Source organism: Epinephelus fuscoguttatus, linkage group LG5 (genome assembly GCF_011397635.1).
Source record: "Epinephelus fuscoguttatus linkage group LG5, E.fuscoguttatus.final_Chr_v1".
NCBI lineage: Eukaryota > Metazoa > Chordata > Actinopteri > Perciformes > Serranidae > Epinephelus > Epinephelus fuscoguttatus.
The window spans coordinates 32900700-32923897 of NC_064756.1; the positions used below are offsets into that span (position 1 = coordinate 32900700).

Genomic DNA, 23198 nt, shown 5'->3' on the forward strand with positions numbered 1-23198 from the left:
TGCCAAGAGTAGTTTTTTATCTCTCTTTCAAAGAGAGATACACTCTCAAGTGTGGGAGCAAATAGTATAGAAGCAGAATCCTGCAGCATGGATGATGACACTTTCAGCTCATGATATATTATTTAGGGATGTATGGGATTAGTCGATCAAATATTGCTTCCCTTGCTAGTTGGAAATAACAAATACTAGTCAGTTAAATTTATTTCTAAAATTATTATCATTAAATACAGTTACAGTCACTCACAGAAAATGTTGTAATAATCAGAAATTCGTCATTAGGAACGTCCTGTCCTATTGATATATAATTATGACTTTGCATGTTGACGTAGGAGTAAAATATATTATAACGCTGCAATATCTGGCCCACTAATACGCTTTGTTCGGTAAATGAGCTTCCAAGTACACAGTGACGAAGCCTTTAATCAAGTTTATATCCACATTGACATTTGTTAATCCGACTCAATATCTTTAAAGCGTGTGGTCTCTTAAAATGAGCTGTGTGCAGGGCATCGCCAGTTACTGCCTGCAATATTACACATTAATTCATATTATGATGCGCTAAAATTGCAAAGGTATTTTTAGTATTTTTTTCTGTTACATTTTTAAACGAGAAAATAATTAAAAAGCAAAACCAAAACAATCATGTTTGAATATTTAAAATTTATTTGCAAGCATTTTTCTTTATTTTGCTTTAATATTTTGTTCTTTAAGCCGAGGAAATAAAAAAGCTGAATGCTTAAATTCCCTCCCTTTATTGATCCTGTACTCAGTGTGCTATTTGACAGTTGTGGTTTTATGTTTCAGATTTTAATCATCTCTGCTGGTTGGGTGTAGTCCTAGATTTGTTTGGCACCTCAGTTTTCAACTGGTGATGATTTGTTACTTATAAACAACACAATTCATGGAAGGACACCTGCCACTTTTACAGATGCTGGAGGCCCAGCATTTCTATACGGCACATAAAATAGAATATTTGTGGGAGACTTGCGCCGTAAACTTTATGGGTGCAAGATTTGTTGTGCCGTATTTTATTAAATCTAATCCTGGTGGTTCTTCGTGCTCTCCCTGTGTGTGCTGAGCCATGCATACACCGCTGGTTGGAAACATGCATTTGCATTTTATTTATTTATATCCAGAGTCACTTGGTTGTGTGTGTGTGTGTGTGTGTGTGAGTGTGTATCGTACTACTTTCAAATGATTAATGATGTTTTTTTTAATATTATTTTGTATCAAACCTCATCACAGAAGCAAGTGATTATGTGTTTGATGATGCATTTTGAGAGGATTACATTTTAAAATCAACACTGCTGTCAAGGCATTTTTTATACATCAAGCATTCCTATTTTTTGTTTGTGTTTTTCTTCTACAGAATCACTCAAACTAAACTGGCAGCGTGACCCACATTTGATGTTGAAAATAGTGTGGAGGCAGCCATGGAAGTGAAGGAACGTAGACCCTATCGCTCACTCACTGCCCGGCAGGACACAGAGCGCCGTTACACCAGCTCCTCTGCAGACAGCGAGGATGGCAAACCCAACCCCAAATCCTACAGCTCCAGTGAAACACTCAAGGCCTTTGACCATGACTCAAGGATGGCCTACGGGAGCCGTGTAAAGGAAATGGTTCATCACGAAGTGGACGAGTTCAGCCGGCAAGGTTGGAGTTAGCTGTGCCAGTATTATGAAATACTCTGCTTTTATGTCAATAGGACATATTGCCATTGATATCAGTATAGTTCGTCTATAAGTATATTAACAGTGCACAATGTCGTGAAAAATCCTGTTATTAGGTTAAAGGCACGTCACTGCCTGGTCTCGGTACATGCGTCACTGCTTTTTAATGAGGATTCTCCTGATAATTCCCGTTCAGCTGCTGTAGAGGTCACTCTGCAGAGTTTGACTATTAACAGAGGTGGCCAGGGATTGAACCTACCATGCCAGTGTTAAAAACTGCATGGAAGACATGCACACCGTTACCTGCTCTTTCAAATATTTTATTGATTATCAAAGTTCAGATCAGATGTGCTGGCACTGTCGAGGTAGCCTTAAATCCAGCTGAAGCTTATGCCAGCAGTTTTACTAAAAAAAAAAAAAAAAAAAGTGGATTTTTAATCAGCATGACACGGGCCATTTCCTTTCGGTGGTGCACTACAGTTTAGAAACAAAATCCGTGTGTGTCTCTGATTGATATATTTATTTCATCTCAGCAGTTACAGAATCTAGTGAGATTGTCAGCTCTCCAAGGACCGCTGTGGTATTTCTAATTACCTTGGTAGAGAACTTACAAGAGAGGAAATACAAGACAGATGTCTCAGTTTTCAGATATAACATTTAAAGAACTAAAAGCTATAAATTTGGCATTTGTAAACTGCTGTTGAACCAAAGACTAACGCAAAATATCAACTGTGTCTACTTTCAAGCCCCAGTGTGTACGATTAGAAATGTTCCTATTATGGCGACTCCTCGTGGTCGGATCGAGACTCAGGTCTGACATTGGGATGCTGAGATGAGCGTAGATAGGACTTTACTGTAAATACTAAATATACCTGCATCTTAATCTAGCTCCACAACTATTGCTTTTAAAGAATTACTGCACCTCTTCAAGGCCAGGATATTGCTGTGTCTTTTTTTTCTGAAATAAATACAGTTCAGTTATGTAGAGTGATGCAGTTAGTGGCCAAATTAATCACCAGAGCTTTCTATGTTTTGATTTTGCTGCAGGGGCAGACTTTTCCCTTCGAAACCTTGGCTTTGGTGAAGCCCTCCCATCCCACGTAGCCACGTACAGGACTGACCTGGGGATGCCACATCGTGACTACTCAGTCAGTGTGGGCTCAGATGCAGACACAGAGACAGACGGCATCATGTCGCCGGAGCATGCAGTCAGATTATGGGGCCGCAGCAACACCAAGTCAGGCCGCAGCTCGTGCCTCTCCAGCAGGGCGAACTCCAATCTAACTCTCACTGACACCGAACACGAGAACACAGAAAACGGTAGGGCACTTTTCTCTTTTACTTTTCTCTGCCAGTCCTTATCAGATCTGATTTTGCCCTGCGTCTTTTTCCATGTGGATTTGATTTAGATGTGTCAGTGGAGTTGAGCTGTGTTTATTTTTCTTGAGTGTGTTCCTGTACACTGAAGCAGAATGACATGCTGTGTCTCTGAGACAACAGAAAACACGAGCCAGGCTGGTCTGCATGGTACAGTCGAAGACAAAATGATCATTATATTGGTTTAGATTTCTTTAGTTTTTGACACTGTCTGACTTGAATCTTTATAAATGTCTTGGTACATTTTGGTGCTCAGTCGAACAAATGGAAACTGCCTGATCCATTTGCGTTTTTTCAGAATTTGGCTAAAAACCAACATCTTTAGGATTTGACCCTTTTGAAGAAAAGACAATATCAGTCCTCAGCCAAGACAGAAATTTGGAACGCCATTACCTCTGCTGTTCATCATTCCCAGATCATGTTATTCTTGCTTTCTTTTTTCTGTTGCAGTGTGTGAATCATTGTGTGTGTGTGTGTGGACTTTGATAGGAAGTGGTTTGGCAGGTTTCTTGGTGAAATCAGTGCCAGGAAGTGGGAAGCCATATGTATTGAATTAATCTTTCTGTGGCTTGGTGTGTCCCCCAGGGGGTCAGATGAGCCCGTGTGCTTGCTCAGAAGGTCACTTGAGCTCAGGGAATCTGTATCTATGAACCACGGCAAGTGCCGGAAAATGCCAGAAGATAATAAGAGCCTTGCTGAAGATACTCTCTTTCAAATTGCAGATTGGTGTGCGAAAGGCATGATGTTGCAGAATTCTGTTTAGAAGCAGAAATGCCATTTGGATACTCAGCTCAGCCCCCCAAGCGCTTATTTGTCAGTAAACTCAGTTACAACTTATTAATTGCTTGGATAGTTTATACACTGAAAGAAAAAAACTCTTGGAGGGAATTTAGTGCAGTGTGGAGGCAGTACCTGGCAGACAGGTTCCCTTTACCCACATAGCCCTTTTGTATCCATAATGCCTACTCCTTTCTGCATTTGTTTACCTGAGCTTCTGCCAAATTGGATTCATTTTCTCTTCTTTTTTTCGACACAGAGATGCTATGTGGTGAAATCTAAGTTCAGTTTCACATTATGCAAAGTTGAACACAAACCTAAATCATGCATATTAACTGGCAGATTTATGATACCGCTCACAGGATACTTCAGAGATAGAGGAACTCATCAAGGGCCTAGCAGCAAAATTCTAATTGCCCCTGCACAGCCTTGCAGAGAACCTTGTGACTAGTTTTGCATTTCAGAGTGTGTCACATTATGTATTAGCTTCTTATTATAACTGACAGAAATGACTCTTGGAAGTGGAATCCATTTGCCCAAATGACTCAGGGAGAGAACGTGGCATCCCTCTGCTTGATCATCTGAGATACCAGGGGACTTGAAATTTGGCTGTATTGTACATAATTAAAGAGAATCTCCTTGGATGGCTGTTCAGGGGTTGGTGCGCTGGAATGTATTCAGAGCTCCCGTAGCTGCAGCAACATGCTACATCTGTGAGACCCAATCGAGATTCTAAGTAGCTTTTTATTCAACTTGCCCAAGCAGAAAGAGCACTTGTATTCAGCATTTAATTCAGTAATGCCTGATAACATACAATTTATATATGGCAAGTTAATTAAAATCCATCGAGCAGGCCTGCTTGTGTGTGCTCTAATCTCTTTAAATCAACAAACCATTTACTCTGCCTTAATGTATTCAAGCCGCTGGGCAGTTCTCCCCCTCTTCACATGTGACTTACTTGACCCTGGTTTTAATGCATGCAAATAAGCGTTAGTGATTTTGGAATGGTTTTCCCGATGTGAAGTGATTCTGAAGCACGTCATATATACAATGAATAAAAACCTTTGCTGATAATGACCTGGTATAGTGAGATTGGTTCCTGTTGTTATGTGATGATAATTAGTTGCTACCTTTATTCTTGCTGCACTCCAGTACATGATGAAGTTGTGAAGTCTATCACTGTAGACTGATCACTCTCAATTATTGGAATTTTATACACTTTTTACATTTTGATTTTGGGTTTTTTGGAAGTAATTATGTCTATCACCGAATGTTAATGCGTGTGTGTGTGTGTGTGTGTGTGTGTGTGTGTGTGTGTGTTGACATGGATAGATGGCTGGTCACATGGATGGCCCATCCATAGTGATAATACTAGTAATTACTTTCTTAGTCTCCTTGGGGAAATCGAGCAGCAACCTCCAGGGCTGAAAAATAAAGCCAGCACAGAAGTGCAAAAACTGCAGTCCCTCTAATGGCCACTTGAGGCTGGCTCCAGAAGCGAGTCAATCCCCATAAACCTCCATGTTAAAATACCCACCTTTACAGCAGAAATAAACATATCTACAGCCTGGTACAAAAAGCAGTTTTAGACTCAAAAGCTTATTTCCTTATTCACAACAACTGCAATATGAGTGAATATTTTTATTACTCACCAGTTTACTTTTTTTTTTTAAGGCTTAAAAGTTATGCGTTGTTGAGGGGATGGCCACTTTGAGCGGCAGGCTGTCTGTGAGGTGTCACTAAAGTCTGAGAGTCAGATCCACCCCTAGCTCATCCACAGCTCCACCCTCTTGTCCAAATATGGTCATTGTGGCTCCATGACAGTAAGTTGGTGATGCCTGAAATGCCGAACTCAGGGCTTTAAACATGAGTCCACAAACCAATGGGTGACATCAGGGTTGCTACTTACGTTATTTTATACAGTCTGTTGGGTAAATTCATCATTTTCACTTGGTTATTATTTTCTTCAGCTACACACAGGCTTGAATCTCGTGCACACACAGGACCTATGGACATGCATTCATGTGGAGAGATGTCAGAGTGATGGGGCTGCCCAAATCACAGCACCCCGAGCAGTTAGTGGTTCGGTGCCTTGCTCAAGGGCATCTCAACATTGCCCAAGAGGTAAACTGGCACCTCTCCAGCTACAAGTCCACATACCCCAGTAACAACTGATCTGTGCTGAACTTGAACCGGCTACCCTCTGGTTCCTAAGCCACGTCCCTCTAGGCTGCTATCACCGCATGTGCATGGGTTGGTTAGCGTTTAAAGTGCATTCATGCAGTGTCTACAGGTATGTGTGTGTCTCCTACCCAGCATGTCTCTAGTCTCTAGGGAGCCCCTTGAGGACTCTTCCAGCAGGCAGCGGCTGCTGAGTCACTGCACATCCTACAGTGGCTGAACAGCAAGGAGGCCAGCCTGACCTGCTGGGTTTGGGAGACAGCTGCTGTTCTTGGGCTTTACCCCATTACAGCTTATCCAGATGTGTGCTCTAATCCCAACTTTCACCCACTGTTATGGCTAGACTATTACTTTTCTGTAACCATGAGAACCGGCAGTGTAGGTAGCCACAAAAGCTTGCTGAGGGACTGTTGTTATTCATGTGCTCCATAACCTGCGGAGAAAAATGATGCGGCTAAGGCCTACACAGTTCTTGTTGATAGAAAAAGAGCGTGTGACTGACACTGGTATTTTTCTACAAACAAAGTGTAATTAGTTCCAGTGGGTGGTTAGTTGTGTACTGATTTGGCTTTCCCTTACTCAGTCCTCCTGGGAGATCTGTTCTATATTGATTACGCAGACATATACATAGGCTATATATATCTAAGCTCTGATCTTACTAAAGTGCAATTTTAGAGATGCAGTGTTTCTCTCTCAATAGTAGTATTATTCAGGGCAGAATTGTTTTATTTAAATATTGTTTTTTAAGAATGTTTTTTTTTCATGCCAATGAATGGCAGAAAATCATACAGTGTGGGACTCGTGTGATATTTAGTTTTTGGAGTTAGATTATTTTTCATTATTGCTCATTACTCAAATCCTGGTAGCTGTAGGCATTGCTTCAGGGCAAAGCCTCTAGGAACTCCGGTGGAATCTTCTTGTGAAAGTCCCTCCACAACCTTTCAGCTGTATTATGATTTTATGCAGCACACAAGCAACTTGTGGAATTTTCTGTGGAGCTCTCCACACACTTCTGAAATCAGTAAACCAGCACTTATTTTTGTCAAATTCATTTAAATTTCATTGGAACACAGCCCTGACTGTTAGCCAGCACAATCACCACTTTGGAAGTGATACCACTACTACTACCACCACTACTTTTACTACTACTATTACTACCACTACTGCTACTACTACTACCACTGCTACTACTGGTGCACAAACAGCCAGTATTGTAAAATTGGCAGCCCTGGTGGCAAACATTACCTTTGCAAGTGTATAAGTGTACACAGCAAGCAAGGTGGCATGTATTGAGCATTGGACACAAATCCATCTGTGCTTTAAAGGCACTCAATAAAATCTTGAGCCTGATTCAGAAATTCTCGCAGGTATCCAGAGGAATGATGCAAGGATTTGTGTGATGTATTCTAGGTTTTATTGCCAGTTAGATCTCTGGCTGCTGCTACTGCATATTGTATGAGCTGCAGAGCGGTTTTATGATAATGTAAAGGCCTTAAAGGTCCAGTGTGTAAGATTTAGCAAGGATTTAGTGGCATCTACTGGTGAGGATTGCAGATTGCCACCAGCTGAAACTTCCCCTGGTTAAAATTCCTTCGGTGTTTATTGTTTAGGAGTTGAATTATCCGCAGAGGTCTCTTCCTCTGCAAAACTAAGGGACGGCTTTTTTTTCTTCTTCAAGGTATTTTTTAGGGCATTTTTCTGCCTTTAATTGATAGGATAGTGAAGTGTGAAAGGGGGAGAGAGAGAGAGAGAGAGAGGGAGAGACATGCAGCAAAGGGCCACAGGCTGGAGTCGAACCTGGGCCGCTGCGGCAACAACCTTGTACATGGGACGCCTGCTCTACCACTAAGCCACCAGCGCCCCGGACCAGGTTATTTTTAAGTTACAAATCAGTGTTTGACCGCTAGGTCAGCACCTGTTAATGTGTGTGTACCATCTTTTTTCTCTGATAGCCTAAGTTCCAGACATCCAGGAGAATTTTGTGTGAATCATCCACAAGAGTATCTTCTTCTTCAAAAGAAACGGACCTTGTGATTTAAACCAGTAAAAACACTTCAAGTTTTTCCGACGCTCTCATTGCAGAAGGGCTGCTAACTATATTGGCCGACACGAAAATGTAAAACGTAAATGGCCCTATCTAGAGCCAGTGTTTGGTTTGGTGCTACATGGCGATCTCTGTTGACTGATGTAGATATAAACAACTCATTATAAAGTACCAAAAACACAGCATTTCTTATTTTCAGGTGAATATACACTAAAAAAATATACTTATATTATAATATTCCATTTCTGCTAATATACCCCCCTTGTTCCTACACACTGACTAATGAATATTAGACTTGACACTATGAAGATACAGTGACAGTTTCCAAATTTATTTTTTGGAGGGGGGCCCATTTTACCTTTAAAATTATTCTAAACTGAAAAAAGCACACCGTAAGGATTATTATCCGAAATATATTGTTTTTTTTCTTCTTTTTTTGTTATTGTTGTTGTTGTTTTTTCAAGCCATCAGCAGATGTAATGAGAAGTCCAGAATAGTCTGTTTGTTCATGTCTGTCCTTTCATTCCACATACGGTAGCCATGTTTTTAACACACCAAGCAAAATGGTAACAGCGCGCTTATTAGGCTTCTCCACTGACTAATGATTTCAAGTAGCAAGCGAAAAAAAGACTTGAAGATGAATGATGGTCAGGTCTCTTAATTCAATTCTGTTTTTTGTTCTGCATGATTAAACATGAGTCATCAATCAGCATTTTTACCTTCAAAGCACATAATGGCTAATGTGCTGATGTGATCATGCTTTTAGCTGGGGTAGGAACAGAATTTATTGATGTTGAGTTGTCAGATGAAAAATCAAGTCTTTTTATGTGGATTTGCCATGCACAGCCCTATTTTCTGCATTTCCATAAAGATTTGTTTACAGCTGTCGAGATGAGATTTTTTTTTCTTGCCTTCATTGCTGCTGATAACCTCACATTTTCATGTTGAGATATTAAGTGCCTTACTGTTATTCAGGTTGTATTATGTTAATGAAGCTGGTCTGCTTTGCACATAATTACACAAATCCTAAAATTGCCATTATGAATAATGGCTATGAATAACTACTTAGAGCCATACTCCACTAAAACAAATAAACTACAACTTATGCAATTTCGCCCTCCTTTATTTTCTCCTAATCTTTGAACCTCTCCTACTATCAGGGCTAGAAATATATATATGTATTACAAAAAAACAATAGTAATTATTATTTATTTTCTAAACTGAGTTATAAAACAGAGTACCAAACATAAACTCTTGAAGTAAGTGCAAACTGCTCAGTGACGATGATTTATTCCCTTGCTACCTGTATCAGATACGTGTTGGAGGGTTCAAGACTGTGAGGAAACTTTGAACTGTTGAAAGATTGAGGTTAAGAGCTCCAGGGTGGTGCTCAGTTACTGATTCTTTGAACATAGCATAGACTGTCTATGAGGGACAGGTGTTCCTCGTAGAAACATGTCACAGCCCCAGAAGGCTAAGGGGCTTTGAAAAGCAAATCTCTCGCAGATTTGAAGTTGAGCAGGGAGTACATCAGCCTGTCCCCCAACCATGTTGGTAGTGATTGAAAGAACGTTTGTTCAGTTCTTGTTATTCTTGGCCCGAGCCACATTTCCTTTGCACAGAAAGCACCTGCTGAGCTTGAGGGTGATTGTTCAATCTATTTATCATAGGAAATTGAATTCTATTAATGGTCCATTTTTTTCTGTTAGATGCAGTGTTGAATTTTCAAATAGACCTCAGCAAGTTTGGAAAAAGTCAGAGAAACATTTGTGTTGCAACGTCTAAACGAACATTGTTTTGTTTTGCGTCACCACTACCACAGTCCTGTGTTCACTGTTTTCTTTGATCATTATTCACCGGACTACAGAGGAGTTACAACAGATGATGAGGAGAAAAAAAAAAGAATCCCATTAGAAATATACCCTCTGCATAATGATTCTAGTGATTCCTAAAAGTTTCCACAGAACAAGCAGCATTTTTACACTTTGATACAAAACCGTTCACCTTAATCTTGCACCTCGCAGACTGCGCATACTGAAATACCAATGCTGACGGCCACGCCCTCCTGAAGTGAATAAGCAAATGTCTTTGATGCACACTCCACATTTAAGAAGTGTTTTATCTTTTAACTGATTCCCCGGAGCTTTGCCACCGTATTAGGAGCCTGTGGGGTGAAGTGGAATCAGACTTCCAATTAGACAAGATGTTTCCTGTATTACAGGTCTGGATTCATTAGGGCATGTTTTACAGCAGTGTGGTAGGACCACAGAGATGGGGTTTCTTATTGTGACCTTGGTGTAGAAGTAGCGTATTTGCATGTGCACGCTCACACACATGCACACACACATACACACTGGCACGACAAGACACATGTGCAGAGCAAATAAGGAAAAAGACATGAATACTTTGACAAGAAAATCAATTATATGTGAGAGCAATATTGTTATCAGGCCTCTCTGGTTTTTGTTTGAAATAAAATTGACCAAATTTCCAAATCCGTGCAAAACAACAAGCATTCTATTGGTGGTTTTATTTTAATGATGTATTTGATATGGTCAGTAAAGTCTTTCTTCTATTAATCATTACTGATTTTATAAAGAGGCATTCAGTGGATAACAGAAAACTGTTTTATGTGATAGTGGTTTTTAGTTAATGAAATAATCATACATTTATAAATTCAGTTGGACTATAATTGTTTGCACATTAAAATGGAATATTTATGAAATTAAATGACGTATTTTGAATGACACTTAATGAAGTGATTCTTTTTCCCTTCCCTGCAGGTTCTAACTATTGATTACAGTCCTGACTTGTAATTATCTGTGTGCTACAGAATATTCTATAATGTCTGCTGTCTGTTACTTTATATGTTGCAGATAGCAAAAAGGCAAGAAACATGAAAGGCTTTAGAACTGGAAATGTAGTCAAAATACTCACGTATTTACTTAATGAATTATATTCAATTTTCAGTGTGAAAAGCACATCATTTGCTTTTCTTTCACAGACAACTTTTGTGTTTGCTAAGTTATGAAATAAGGGACTGTTGTGTATAGAATATTGTGTTTTAACCACAGAATTAATTGTACCATTTCCACAGTTAGTATGGGTAATTACTGTACAGTATATCAGTTTTCCTGTTGAGACAAATTTAATCACTTTTGTAAAACACTGATATTTTGATGCATCATTGCCTTTTGGCATCTGTGATAGAGACACAGAGACTGTGATCATTTGCTGTAGGGGACAGAGTTTTCTGTAATATTGGGATCTGTAATTTCACTGTATCCACATCGAACACAACATGGAAGCTTGTTCTGAAACGGTCATAGCCATCGTAGCAGCAGAATATCAGGCGAAATGATGCTTCAAAGAAATCACTAGTGGTTTCCCAGCTCACAGCCGTGGTTATTTCCACCCTCAGTATTTCTTGTGAAGTTATTTATTTGTTTACTTTTTGGCAGAGTCTCCGCTCAGATCATGGATTAGTAGAGATATTCTCTGGCTCATTTGCAGGCTAATTTGCTGGGTTTTAGAGGCCCTTGTGGACAGTTTTGGTCTGTTATCTGTGGAGTTGCATACCCGCTCCCTGCCAGTGCCTCTGACAGTCTAAACCAACAGCACATCAGGGCCCATCTTACCACCAAGGCTCAGGGGCCTCAGTACAGCTCAAAGCACGACATGGAGCAGGATGAGCCCTCGTCCATGGAGGATCATCCTAACCCAGCCTCGCAACTTTGTTCCCTCTTAGCAATATTCATTTAACATGAAGTCAATTATTGGTGCTCCAGTTATATTTATGTTAGTGCTAAATACTCCCTCTGTTCAAAGTGGGATACAAATTATTGAACAGATCAGCTATCAGCCAGATTCAGTCAACTCACATTAAATGCACTGTCTAAGTTGTTATATAAAAGCAAAAATATCTTTCCACAACCCTAAAAAAACTGGTCTGTGAACATGTCTCTACTGAGGTAAACATATATTTAATTTAAAAGGGGAAAAAAACTGGTATCACAGAGACATTGGCCTGTACCTTGACCACAGAAAGTATAATTGGTCCCAAGATGCAAATTCATGGCACTCCTGTCTGCAAGATTTTAGTTGTATTTTTTTCCCATCATACCCCATTTCGTTGAGCATGCATTGCAAAAAAAGTAGAGTCTTGTCTCATTATATCTTATCTCGTCTTATGCCATCTTAATGATTGTATCTTTCCCTATTTTTAAAATGTGTTTTCAAACATTTATCAGTCTCTTGCAATGAAACTCCGGATAGCTCTGAACAACCAGTTATCGCAACTGAAAGCAATTAGCGTTTGTTATTGAGGCCGAGGAAGCAGAGATCATGACGTGCTGTTGCCCTAGTATGAGATAGAAATAATTAAACTTCCATGCTGAGATTTATCTCATTACTGGTCACCTCTGATATGACTTCAGTCTCTGCAACAAATCCAGGTACAGAACGTGCAGGCTTGCTTGATCTGCGGAGTTGACAGGGAAACATCGGCTCTGGTAATGTTAATATTTACCTTGTCTGATTTGTTGAATGTTTGAAGTTAAAAAATACATAAATACAGCTACAATACAATTTTTTTTATCATGCTTATGTGCATATTAATTTTATATGTGTTACATCTATGTGCAGAATATTTTAAACTGAGAAACTACACCATATCTAACATCAAAGTGTGAGTATGACAACGCAGCAAGATGAAACTTAATTTTCAGAAGATCTAGATGGCAGGTATCTATGACAGTAACATCACAACATTTATGCTTCCTTTTTTTCCCAACTTGAAAGCAGTAGCTTTGAACCGCTTTGAATAGAAGATAGTCTGTGTGATAACTCAGACAATCATCTGTGAGCATAACTTTATGATTAATTATTTGCTACATCCCCGCTTTTGTTCTCAGGGTTTGTCAGCACTGCATGATTCAAAATAAGATTAGCACACTTAAGTAAAGCGGTAGTGCACAGTAAGATTTTCACACACACATAAAGACCCTGCAATTCCAAAGCCTTGTTGTGCTGGACAGCTCAGGTTCTTCCTGGATTATTTCTCTCCCAGTGAAAGTAGCTAGGCACGGTGAAATTTCACAGCCTGTGCATGTTGAAGAAAATAGCTCGGGACATAAGCTTTAGATTTTTTTTCCCCCTCTGCCTTCAGTGGTTCCCCTAAAGTACTGCTGTCACACTGGAAACACTAGTCTTATCTCAGCTGTATGAATTGCCAGCTTCTGCAGCAGGTCACACCAGAGCTGCATTCTCTCTGTCTTCAAACCTCGATGCCTGCACTGTGTGAGTTACCACATTTTTTGGCACAGGCACACTTTGAGCTATTTAGACGATTTATACTGACTTATTACGAGCTGAGCACTAATAGTGGTTTACAGTCGGTTGGATATGTAACAGTTTTAGCTTTTTATTTTGTGCCAATGGGATGTCCAGGACAGCTAGAAACATTTCCACACTGAGCTCAGGAATGGATGGCAACCTGAGGCAGTTGTTTTGGAAATGTCAAGTTAGACAGCATGGTTCAGGAAAATAAATTGACTTCTGTCAGTCAGCTCTCTGATAAGCAGTTACATTAAAAACATATACTGGCTGTATGACCCCTTAGCATATGACTGGTGCATGACTGACAAACAAATTTGTGAAGGCTTTTGCGGAGATTAACCTGGGAAAAGAGCATCCTTGGTCTTATCCTTGTTTTTATTGGTGAATGGCATTAAAAGTATTTGTTTTCAAGTCTGAGAGATGTCCCTGATTTCCCTAAAGGCTAGAAGTTATTTTGACTTTGCGAAAGTTTTAAAGAATTATCTCTGAATATTTCACCCGGCAATAGGCTGCAGGTTACAGCTTGTTCAGTGTACCTCACTAATTGGATGCTCAGCACATTCGATCCTGGGTCAGACCTTAATTGTTGTGGTTTTTTAATTGTACTCAGTTGCCACCCTTGAAATAGATCGCATCGTCCTCTTGATGTCAATATTGTTGTAAAGGCAGTGAAGATGCAGCGTTGCAAAAGGTGAAAGGGCCTCCTAGCGTAATTCAACGTGGACTCAGTCTGTGATTATATGTTTTAGTTCAATCTTGAAAAGTAACAATGGCAACACTATAAAACATGATTGGATTAAGGGTCACAAAATTCTGCTAGGCCAGGATTTTTTCCACCCATTCAGTGAGCAGTGATTTGTACAGGATGGTCCAGTGAGAGTTGTTGTCTGTTGCATGGGCGCCCTGTGTACACAGGACAATAAAGCAGAGGTATTACAGGTGCATTTACGAGAGCAAACAAGATATGAAAAACATGTAATAAAACATTGAAAATGTGATTAAAATTTAATATGAAAAAAGATACAGTGCGATAAAAATTAGAGTTATTATGCACTCTTTCCGCCGAGCTCACACTGTACACACCCATGAGGAGTGTCAACGAATATGGTATCTTTCATGACAAGATACCAACTTTAATTAGTCTGTGGTTCAGAGCTTGCTTTTATTTTAAGCATTCAAGAAAAATGCATTTAACAATGATGCAGTTGAAACTTAAAAAGAGACAACATAATGTATAATGGGTAACAATACAACCCACAGCTGGAGTGCAATAAACAAAGAATTGAAAAATGGATCAGGCTTCATACAGCAGCTGCTGATCAATTACGAATTGATTGGCCTCAATCTTGATCCTGCAGATCAGCTCAGGACATCCAGAGTTCAGCAACATTTAAAAAGAAGGCAAATATCAACACAGATTGATAAACTGCATTGACTGAAGTTAGGGATATCCATGCACAGAGAAACATTTTTTAATAAGACTATTAGAAAATATTGTTTTACTGTATTCTGTTCATTCGTTTCTGACTACAGGTTGTAAAATTAGCATATTGAAGACTTAATGTCCAGTATTCAGCAATGGAAAAATACTATTTGGAATTCACAATGTGATTTACCACTGGTTTGACGGAGTATTAAGGGATAGTTCTGATGTTCCCGTTGTTGCCCCTCTCCAGTTGCTAGGACTCCATCTACCCCAGGCAACTTCATTTCTATTTATCGCCTCAGTGGAAATTTGGAATTGAAATTGGCTTGCCTCATTCTAACCAAAGTCTCTACAATTATGCCCCGGAAAAAAAAGGTGTTTTCTGTCTGCATGTGATAGTATTCTATTATGATATTCCTGCCACTACCACTGTGTTGAATGCATACTTGGAATTTATTTCAGGAAAGAGAGTTAAGAGATGCACCCAAATGGTCACAAAATGCCAATACTAGATCAAGATTCCTGTTTCTGTCCGAGCGATGCAGCCAGCCTTTTATTACCAACTACGTCAATTAAACACACACCTTATTTGCTATGTCTCAAACTCTCAGTGGCTTTAGTTTTACCTTGGTATGAATTATATAAGCACTCAGAAACACAAGCCTCTTGACAGCATGTATTTTAGATAACCCTTTGAACTGTCATGCACTCAGTGAGAGCTGGGAGGCACACACAAATCAATTCTTTAACACTGACAAACTGTCTGAAATGAAAAACAGTGGGCTTTTATGTAAGCTATCTAGAGAGCATGATGAGAGGAGGAAATAACGTTTCGACAGAAGTATGCTCCTTTAGCATGAAAACATACACACAAACCATGATACTTATGCAAAACAAAAGTAAAGGTGGTCCTCACAGTACAACACAAATTTGGATTCTAGGAGAAAGGTTTGAAAATGCGAAGGTTTTCATTTTTTTAAAGGCAGTGCTTAAGATCTTTACTGTCTTTTATTGGGAATGTAGCTGTTTCTTATGGGTATACTTAAGAATTTTATTAGGCCAGGCCTAAAGTGTGCTGAGGAATGACAGGATGGGGATGGTGCCATCTTTGTTCAGCAAGGCCCCAGGCAAGCCACATGTAGCCCTAATGAGTCGCTTACAATTTCAGGCTCCGCTTGCTCTCAAACACCAAAAGTAAACTTTTGTCTTTTTTCCCCTCACTATTCGGGGACCTTAAGAGGATTGTGGGGTCATTATTTATTCATCCCATTGTGTTTATTCACCAGCCTCTGTGTGTGATGGGAGAGGGAATAACGCAGCTAGTGCAGACGGAGTAAAAGCTGATAATTATCCACTATTAGCATTGTTTTTTCAGCCATGGTTTAAGTCGGCTCAGTTGATGATCGAGCTATGATAGAGGTCCAGAAACATCCATTTAAAGCAGATTACCATGTGCACGTCTTTGAAGTGTGGAATCCTCTGCAGAGGACTTGCCGACTGGGTGTGTATGGATTCATAAGCCTGTTTTTACGCCTCTTTTTCTGTACTGTTAGAGAAGACATCCTGCCACGATGTCAGTTGCAAACACTCGTGTTGACCAGGAGATCCTTAAAAACAGCCATCACATGCCTGTAGGATGTTGTTAACAGTGAGAGGTGAGGAGATTGGAACATTTACTTTTTATCCTAGAACAAAGAAAGCCCCAGGGATGCTTGAATGGGGCTGCATGGAGGGATTTAGCAATGTCAGAGCTCGTCAGAACTAATGTTGATTCTAAAGACTAGTGAAGTAAAGCGCAAGATATTTGGGCTCGGGTCTTAAAAATGAAGGAGTTTCGAAAATGGATCAATTAGTGATTACTCGGCTTTAAAAGAACAGTTAGAAAACTTGTCTTTATTGTAGTGCATCAGCTAAGCTGTCATGACACGGCTGAGCTGGCCTGCACATTGTGTTCTCCATTTATCATAGGTGTCCGATGAGCATTTCTTATGGGTAACACTTAAAAAGTTGCTGCTCTTGAACATTTCCATGAAAGTGGGAGTGCAGAAGTAGAAGTAAAGATTCTCCTCAAACAGAAGAAATTTCAATTAATTTAGGATTTCAATTTCACATTTCCAGTCTGATTGATTCTTCTGTTTGTCACAGAGAAGTCATAACAGATGGTGTCTTTCAGCTGGATTGCAGGGCACACTTTCTCTCCAACACAGAGAAATAGAGTGGACTGGATGGATGAGAGTGGCAGCAGCTAGGCAGGGCTGTGGGTAGAGGATGACTGGGGAAAGGAGTCTGTGCTTATAATCACCCAGAGAAGAAATGTCATCTCTAGTCTCAGCCATACTGGCCCCCTTTTCATCTTCCTAGGTGATACTCTGAAGAGCCACTGGCATCAGTACGGTGCTGTGTGCAACTGCTGCTTTTATGTAATCTTAGTTGGGTATTTTCCTCCCCCTCCACGCAGAGAAAAAGATTAGCACTGAGTGATTACATCCTTAAATTGGTGTTATTTAAAGAGGAGTGTGCAGTGGAAGTTTGATCTATCTGATGCCTGTGGCCTGTGAACATGGTTATGGAAATTGTGACAACTCCTAATTTGATCTAAATCACCCATTTCTTAATATTTCTACCATCCAAACTGTTCTGCAGGCAACCTAACATCGGCATTAATGACCAGAGGTTTTTTTTTTTTTTGGTTTTTTTTTGCTTGTTTTCTGCATTTATTCTAACCACCCATTTATAATTTGGCATGCAATATCTCTTTAAGGGTGTACAGTAGTTGTAAGTAATGGATACTGGTTCTAAAGTGCTGATAGAAACATTATGGGTCAGCCTTAAATGGAATTGTGCCTTGTGTGGTAATGCTTTTTTATTACACACAAATATAATTTCCATTTTCTCAGTAATGGTCATGTCTATAAAAAAACATTTATGGGTATTTACAATTTGTTTTCAACCTTATTATACATTATGTTCACTCTCGGTTATTGTGATATTGATTCCTAGCAGGTAAACGGCACCGTCAGAGAAATTTTTATCATTTTTCCAATGTTGCTCCGTAAAAGCTCATTTCCCACTTCCTCTGCAAATGTGTCTATGTGTCTGTTTGTGGTTTCGTGTTGTGCAGTTGGGGGTAGGGTGTTGAGCTTCTGCAGTGTCCTGCAAAATTACAGTTTGCCTGACAAAATTAATAAAATTGCCTCACCTTGGGAAATCCTTGTAATCCTGCTCCAGGCATATGTAGCATAACCTTGGGTAGATGTGTAAAATCAACTATTGCTTTAATAAAAAGTGAAAAACGTTTTCTAAAGACGACACAAGACAGTTTATCACATATTTGCTGCAATAGGCTAAAGATGTTTTCAAAACCATCCCTTTGAGCTTCACACTGTCTCATCTGGTTTTTTCTTCTTGTGAGATGAGATCACCTATCAAGTGGTAATTTCATAAAAGGCTAGTTATGGCTTGCAGCTGTGCAATAGAAAACAATTATGTCAATTTGGGAATCCTAATAATGCAAAAACTAGAATTAAGCCATCTTGTTTGTATCGCCTAGAGAGATCTGATAGTGTAATTATTACCTGAGCACATACACCTTTAACTTAGAAGCACATCAGTGTTTCCAAAACATAGAAGTAGATAAAAACCTTGAATTTATTTTGTAGATTCTCAGGCAATAGAATGAATTCAGCTCATTTTATAGCACCATCTCAGTTGTTTAAGCAACATCATGATTACTTGCAGTTTCAGCTGCTGTTACTTTGTCTGTCTGATGAACAAATATGAATCCTTGTGAACTCCATTGCCTTTATTGATCATATGCCCTCAAGTAATGTTCTCCAAAGAGTGTGGAAAGTCTGCCTTGAGCCAAATTTGCAGACAAAATAGAGATTTAAATCTATTCATACTGAAGAGTGGAACATTTATTTCCTAACCCTGAGGAGACAATCAGCCTTAGTGTCACTCTGTATGTGTGTGGTTGTTTTGGCAAAACTGTTAGCATAATTTCTTGTTGATCAGCTGTAATTTCTTCATCCATTTTTGCATAGTGCTGTTAACAAACAGCAGAAAAATTAAAGTGATTGAATTAGCATGAACAGTGACGAATAGTTCTCATGAAATTTGGCAGGGATAGAGCAATTCCCTCTGTTATTGAAAGTGACTACAAATCACAGGTTCCCAATTCATAACAAAATGTACAATATAAAGAAAAATTAAAAAATTATTAAACAGCAAAATCTCTTATGTTTCCCAGAATCCTGTATATAGTCATGTAACCCAACCCTAGCCAGTCTGTTGGTCTGTAAGCCAATATTCACCACATCTTTCATCATGTGATATTGCAAAAACATCACTACAGGGCTTTATTTCCTTCAGTCACAAAGACTGCCAGTGACACAAAGGCAGGACTTACACTGCCTTTGCACAGTCTTTGAAGTTCAATCCAAACCAAGAGCAGCGATATAGTAGGCAAGAGGGCACATTTAATCAGTCAAGGCAGAGCTCAAATACTGCCAGTCAGTTAGAAAAATCAAAAAGGGCATCAACCCTCCTTTCATGGGTTTAGCAGCTCTACAGCCTTTGTATATCGCACAACATTTCTAGGACAACTTGATCCTGACTAGTGACCATTTGTGTTGCACACTGTAAACATGGCCCGTAGAGCTGAGCAACAGGACAACATTAGAGGCACAAAGTTGAAATAATGAAAAGGGAATTGATAATGTTCAGGCAATTCTAAAGCTATTAGACATTCAATTAAGATACCTTGTCAGCCAAATTACCTTGTAGGCAAATATAACGCAATTAAATGACCATTATTTGTATTAGGTTTGGCATAATAGGCTTATTTATAAAACCAACGGTTTTCTTTTCCCATTCGAACAGACTCACTGCATCCTTAAAGCTTCATAGCAAACTCACACTACAGTGTGAGTTAGACTTAGTGTTTAAATCTAAGCAACATGAAAACTCATGGTCCATTTTCACAGAGTATACACTGCTCATGATTCATTATGATTACCTACCCTGTAAAAAATAGTTCTGCTCAATGAGTTGCGTATGGAGTTAATGTAGGCTTAACATTAACATTAGGTATGTATTTATAACAAGATCTCCAACACAGAGGAGTTTTATTCCATATGCTGTGGGAGACTGTCAGCGATATTGCAGTATAAATGACCAGTTTAATGTGCACAATAAGACAGAAGATTGTGTGCCTATTTTTACCACAGCCTGGTGCCAGTAGTGCAAGATTTAATCAAGGTTAGCAGTGGATCTGTGTGCCACTCAATTTAGATGCCACTCAAGAAACACAAACCTTTTGCCTTCAGATGTCTCCAAAAAGAGTAAATCAGCAGAAAGGGATGGCCTTCATACATGAAAGCTGTTGTGTCTGACAGATACTGGTAAGAATCGGAGTAAAGAGAGTTGTAAACGTGCACCTTCAGCAATTATTCTAAATAGCAACACGTTCACACTCCCAACTCGTCGAACTATGACATTCTGGGTACCCTTCTAGTGTCAGTATTGGATGCTCAAAAACGCTGTGTCATTTTCACTTTGTTATATGCATAGTTTCTTTTCAAGATAAACTCACAGGTAATGTAGGTTTTTTTAGTACAACTACTTTAGGTTTAGGCAACAAAACTACTAGGTTATAGTTAGAAAAGCAGATGTTATTTTGACCTAGTAAAACAAGATAAGTATGTTTGTTACGTAACTTGAGTTAGTAAGTAACTTCACGAGTATGTCATGCCACAAATATCAATATCATATGACACGTATGTCACATGGCATTTGCTATGTAACATGGTTTTCTTTTCTTTTTTTAAAAAGGCTTGACTTTGGCCCTGATCAGACAGAACATGTTTTAGCAGCCTGGGGCAGCTTTTTGTAAGCACTTTGGTTGCTGCTTTTGCATTGCTTTTTTTTTTTTTTTTTAGCTCTGTGTGCATCACATTTTTGTTGGATGAACTTGGATCCATTGAGTTAAAAAATAAATAAAAAAATCAGCTCAAATCCAAAAAGGCGCCTGACATCATTGGCATTTTTTCCTATTGTCCAATCAGATGAATTGAGAGGTGGGCCTGCTGTGGTGGTGACAACACGTAGTAGCATCCATGGATTGTTAGAAAGACGTACCTGTACAAATTGTTGCCTCAACTAGTCCCTAATGTTTTACCAACCGCAATAAGGCCTGATGATTGGAAGCAGAGTGTCACACTGTCCCCAGCACATCCTAAAACCATCATCCAGGGTGAAGCTCATGGGTAAAAGTCCTGTGTTTGTTTGACCTATCCACCACCCCATCGCCCCTACAAAAACTTTCTTGCATTTATTCTACATTTTGCTGTGGATGGGTTTACACTAGAGTTAGCTGAAAGCCCAGTGTCATACAAACACTCAAGGATACTGTGTGCAAAGGAATTAGAAGCCAAATGGCTGCTGACCAAGCTGCTGTGTTGGACACCTTGGGAGTGAAAACTGGTTGTAAATAGCACAGAGCAGGGGAACAGAAAGTGGAGTGTGCTGTTGACTTGGTCTCAGCAGGCAGACAATGGACAGCGCAGAATGTAGTGAATCTTCACACCAAAATTATAATCTGCATTACACTGCTGGCGCATATTGGTGATTTGCACTAGAAAATACTGAGCAGGAGCTTGAGGAACTTGTGAGCAACAAAACCCACTGGGCCTGAGGAAATACCACTTTGTGCCATGTAATATGTGCCCACACAGGAATGTAGCCGTCCATTTCGCTTTGACCTCCACATGCAACTACAGTAAGAACAGTTACAAGAAGGAGAAGGATCTGAATAAATATTCACAGTCTGGCTCTTGATGGTGGCAGGAACAGTCAGTACAAAATTCAACAGAGTCAAACAGCCGAAAATATGACAAAAGCTTTAAACATCACATCTTGGAGTGAATCCCACTCCACCTACACTGGATAACAATTTTGGTGCCAGGAGCAAATTACGCAACATTTTACTGATCTGCCAAGCTGCCAACCTTTCACACACCCTTGTACAAATGCTACTACGCAACTGTCCTAGTCAATGTAGTAAGACACGATTATTTTTGTTGTTTGCCCTCATGTCATAGAAGAATATAAACATGTAAATTGAGCATTAGCATTGAATAAAAATGCTGGTGCTTTGACTACATGAATCCTACATGCAGACTGTCGTGCTTTGTGGTAAAATGGAGATTCAACACAATCTGCATTTTACAACGGGAGTAGCAGTGTGATGATGACACTCGGTCCCCGCTGAGACTCTGAGTCATTCCTCCGCTTCCTGTATGCTTTGTATGCCACATGGCATCAGTTGATGGTACAGGACAGGCGCCGAGATGTTTGTTTTTTTCATCACCGTTCATCTGCAAATACACTGCATCTTTTATAGATGCTGCCTGCAGCTGTAGTCCTTGAGCAAACAGATAATTCCTGTTGTCACTGTGGAGTCACACATCTGCTTCACCTTGCTCAGTATTGTGGGTGTGCAGTACATAGGTAGTCATAAAGATGACAACTCTTATCTCCTTTAATATATGCAAGTTTCTGTGTATAACTTCAGAATTTATGGCAATTAGAGGCCATATCAGAAAGATTAGCTCAGTTTGGAGAGACAGGGAGAGAACTGATAATCAGGACTCTCCAGATAAAGGATGTTTACTCTTCTTACATGATTTTCTTTTCACTCGACTACATCCTCTCTCTAAATTATATTCTCTGTTTACCTGATTTAATTTTCTCTCCCTTGACCAGACAAGCCGTCTCAAATAAGGCAATTTTAAAATATAAATGTTTATACGTATATTCACACAGTGATAATGACTGATTCTGCCTCGTTCTAATGCAGAAACTTGATCACTGTGATTCGGCTCATTGTTTCCAATGCATGATCCTGCATTACAGTCCCTACGTAAAGGATTGCAGTTACCGTGGGTGTGTACATCTTAAATAACAGTGCTGATGTCTCCTCCTGCCTCCACTTGTTAGTCAACACATATACAGAGCGAGGAGCACACAGACGTGCATACACAGATTGTTCACATTAACATAATATACAGAGGTAGGCAGACGTCTATGTAGCACATGGTGTTTGCACATATCCTTTTGACGTTCGTAATGATTGGTTTTACTGCTGAAGCAATTAGTTGATTAGTTAGAGCTGATTAGTTAGCAATGGAATTGATTAGCTGATTGACAGAAAATAAATTAAAAACTATTTCAAGAATTGATGAATTGTTAATGTCATTATGCTGCTGGCTTCAGCTTTTTAAATGTGTGGATTTACCATTCTCTGTTTTTCTATGAATGCAAATTGAACATATTTGGTCAGATATTAGTCATCTTGAAATTGTAATGGGCATTTTTCAATATT

At 39.5% G+C, this 23198-nt stretch overlaps 1 protein-coding gene across 11 annotated transcripts in view; it reads left to right on the plus strand.

Moving 5' to 3' along the window:
* Positions 1-23198, plus strand: part of tenm4 (teneurin transmembrane protein 4) — a 250293-nt gene that overhangs the window by 115568 nt on the left and 111527 nt on the right. For all 11 annotated transcript variants that reach the window (XM_049576261.1, XM_049576260.1, XM_049576262.1 and 8 more), the window contains 2 exons: positions 1370-1656; positions 2721-2993. In XM_049576261.1, the coding sequence (XP_049432218.1) occupies positions 1434-1656; positions 2721-2993 (496 nt within the window). In that variant the 5' untranslated portion in view covers positions 1370-1433. The remainder of the gene's footprint in view (positions 1-1369; positions 1657-2720; positions 2994-23198) is intronic.